This window comes from Etheostoma cragini, unplaced genomic scaffold, assembly GCF_013103735.1.
Source record: "Etheostoma cragini isolate CJK2018 unplaced genomic scaffold, CSU_Ecrag_1.0 ScbMSFa_1773, whole genome shotgun sequence".
Classification (NCBI taxonomy): Eukaryota; Metazoa; Chordata; class Actinopteri; order Perciformes; family Percidae; genus Etheostoma; species Etheostoma cragini.
Genome location: NW_023265862.1, coordinates 1 through 1,787, shown reverse-complemented (window position 1 = coordinate 1,787; position 1,787 = coordinate 1). Strand labels below are relative to the sequence as shown.

Genomic DNA, 1,787 nt, shown 5'->3' with positions numbered 1-1,787 from the left:
TAGTAGGACAGGTGAGAGGTTACCTGTGTTTTAGTAGGACAGGTGAGAGGTTACCTATGTTTTAGTAGGACAGGTGAGTGGTTACCTGTGTTTTAGTAGGACAGGTGAGACAGGCGAGAGGTTACCTGTGTTTTAGTAGGACAGGTGAGTGGTTACCTGTGTTTTAGTAGGACAGGTGAGACAGGTGAGCAGGTTACCTGCAGCGTGGCTCTGTTGCGGACCAGAAGGCCGATCTTCAGGTCCATCAGGTGCAGGTCTGCCTCCAGCTGGCGGTTGCAGCGGATACTCCGGACGACTTCCTCCCTCAGACGCAGAAGCTCCGCCTCCTCGGTGATGTCACCGTCGCCGCGGTCCAGCAGGTGGACAAACTTCCTGACCACGGACAGAGGGGGCGTGGCCGAGTGCACTGAGACAGGAGAGGGGCGTGGCTTAATGATGAGTCACAGTGACACTCCATGAATTTTTGAAACCAATAATAAGGTGAGTGAAGTAATGCTGTGTGGTGATTGGTCAGCTCTCATTACCCAGCATCCTGTATTCCTCTCGAGCTCGGTTGGCTCTGAAGAAAGCCTGGATCTTTATCACAGCACCAACCTGTGGACACACACACAGTTATTACACACACACACACACACACACACACACACACACACACACAGTTACTACACACACACACACACACACACACACACACACACACACACACACAGTTACTACACACACACAAAGTTACTACACACACTTACTACACACACACAAGTTACTACACACACAGTTAATATGCACACACACACACACAGTTACTAGACACACGCACACTTACATAACATCTTTACACACACACACACACACACACACAGTTACTACACACACAAAAACACACAGTTATTACACACACACACAGTTACTACACACACGCACACTTACATAACATCTTTACACATACACACACACACACACACACACACACACACACACACACACACACAGACACACAGACTCACGTGACGTTTGAAGAAACTCAGTCGATCTCGATACTTTCTGCTCTCCAACCACATCTTCACAGACGCCTGAATCTGTTATTAATGACATCATTAATAACTGATAAGACTTATTAATATTATCATTAATAACTGTTAATAGACTCATTAATAACTTAATAGACTCATTAATAACATATAATGCACTCATTAAAAACTTAATATAATCATTAATAACTGTTTAGAGACTCATTAATAACTGTTTAGAGACTCATTAATAACAGTTTATAGACTCATTAATAACAGTTTATAGACTCATTAATAACAGTTTATAGACTCATTAATAACAGTTTATAGACTCATTAATAACTGTTTAGAGACTCATTAATAACTGTTTAGAGACTCATTAATAACTAGGTGATGATGAGGTGGCCGTTACCTTGACAACTGCTCTCCAGTTGCTGTAGAGGAACTGCAGTCTCCGTCTGTACGTCCTCTGCTGGACAAACCTCCTCCAATGAGACTGGAGACACACACAGGTCAGGACAGTTAGTCCTGATGTCCCCTCACGGCCGTGTCTCAGTGTCTGTCTCATTATCTCCCTGTCTTTCTCAGTCTGTTTCTCAGTGTCTGTCTGTGTTTCTCAGTGTCTCCGTATCTCTGTGTCTGTCTCAGTGTCTCCGTGTCTGTCTCCGTGTCTCCGTATCTCTGTGTCTGTCTCAGTGTCTCCGTGTCTGTCTCAGTGTCTCCGTGTCTGTCTCAGTGTCTCCGTGTCTGTCTCCGTGTAATAACCAATAATTGGAGCCT

At 44.5% G+C, this 1,787-nt stretch overlaps 1 protein-coding gene across 1 annotated transcript in view; it reads right to left on the bottom strand.

Annotated features, from left to right (window-relative positions):
- LOC117940136 (ras GTPase-activating-like protein IQGAP3) overlaps positions 1 to 1,575 on the bottom strand; it is a 9,371-nt gene extending 7,796 nt beyond the window's left edge. The window contains exons 1-4 of the mRNA XM_034865514.1: positions 1,420 to 1,575; positions 1,005 to 1,076; positions 525 to 594; positions 198 to 406 (exon numbers count right to left, since the gene is read on the bottom strand). Of these exons, the coding sequence (XP_034721405.1) occupies positions 198 to 406; positions 525 to 594; positions 1,005 to 1,076; positions 1,420 to 1,575 (507 nt within the window). The remainder of the gene's footprint in view (positions 1 to 197; positions 407 to 524; positions 595 to 1,004; positions 1,077 to 1,419) is intronic.
- Between the last annotated feature and the right edge of the window lie 212 nt (positions 1,576 to 1,787).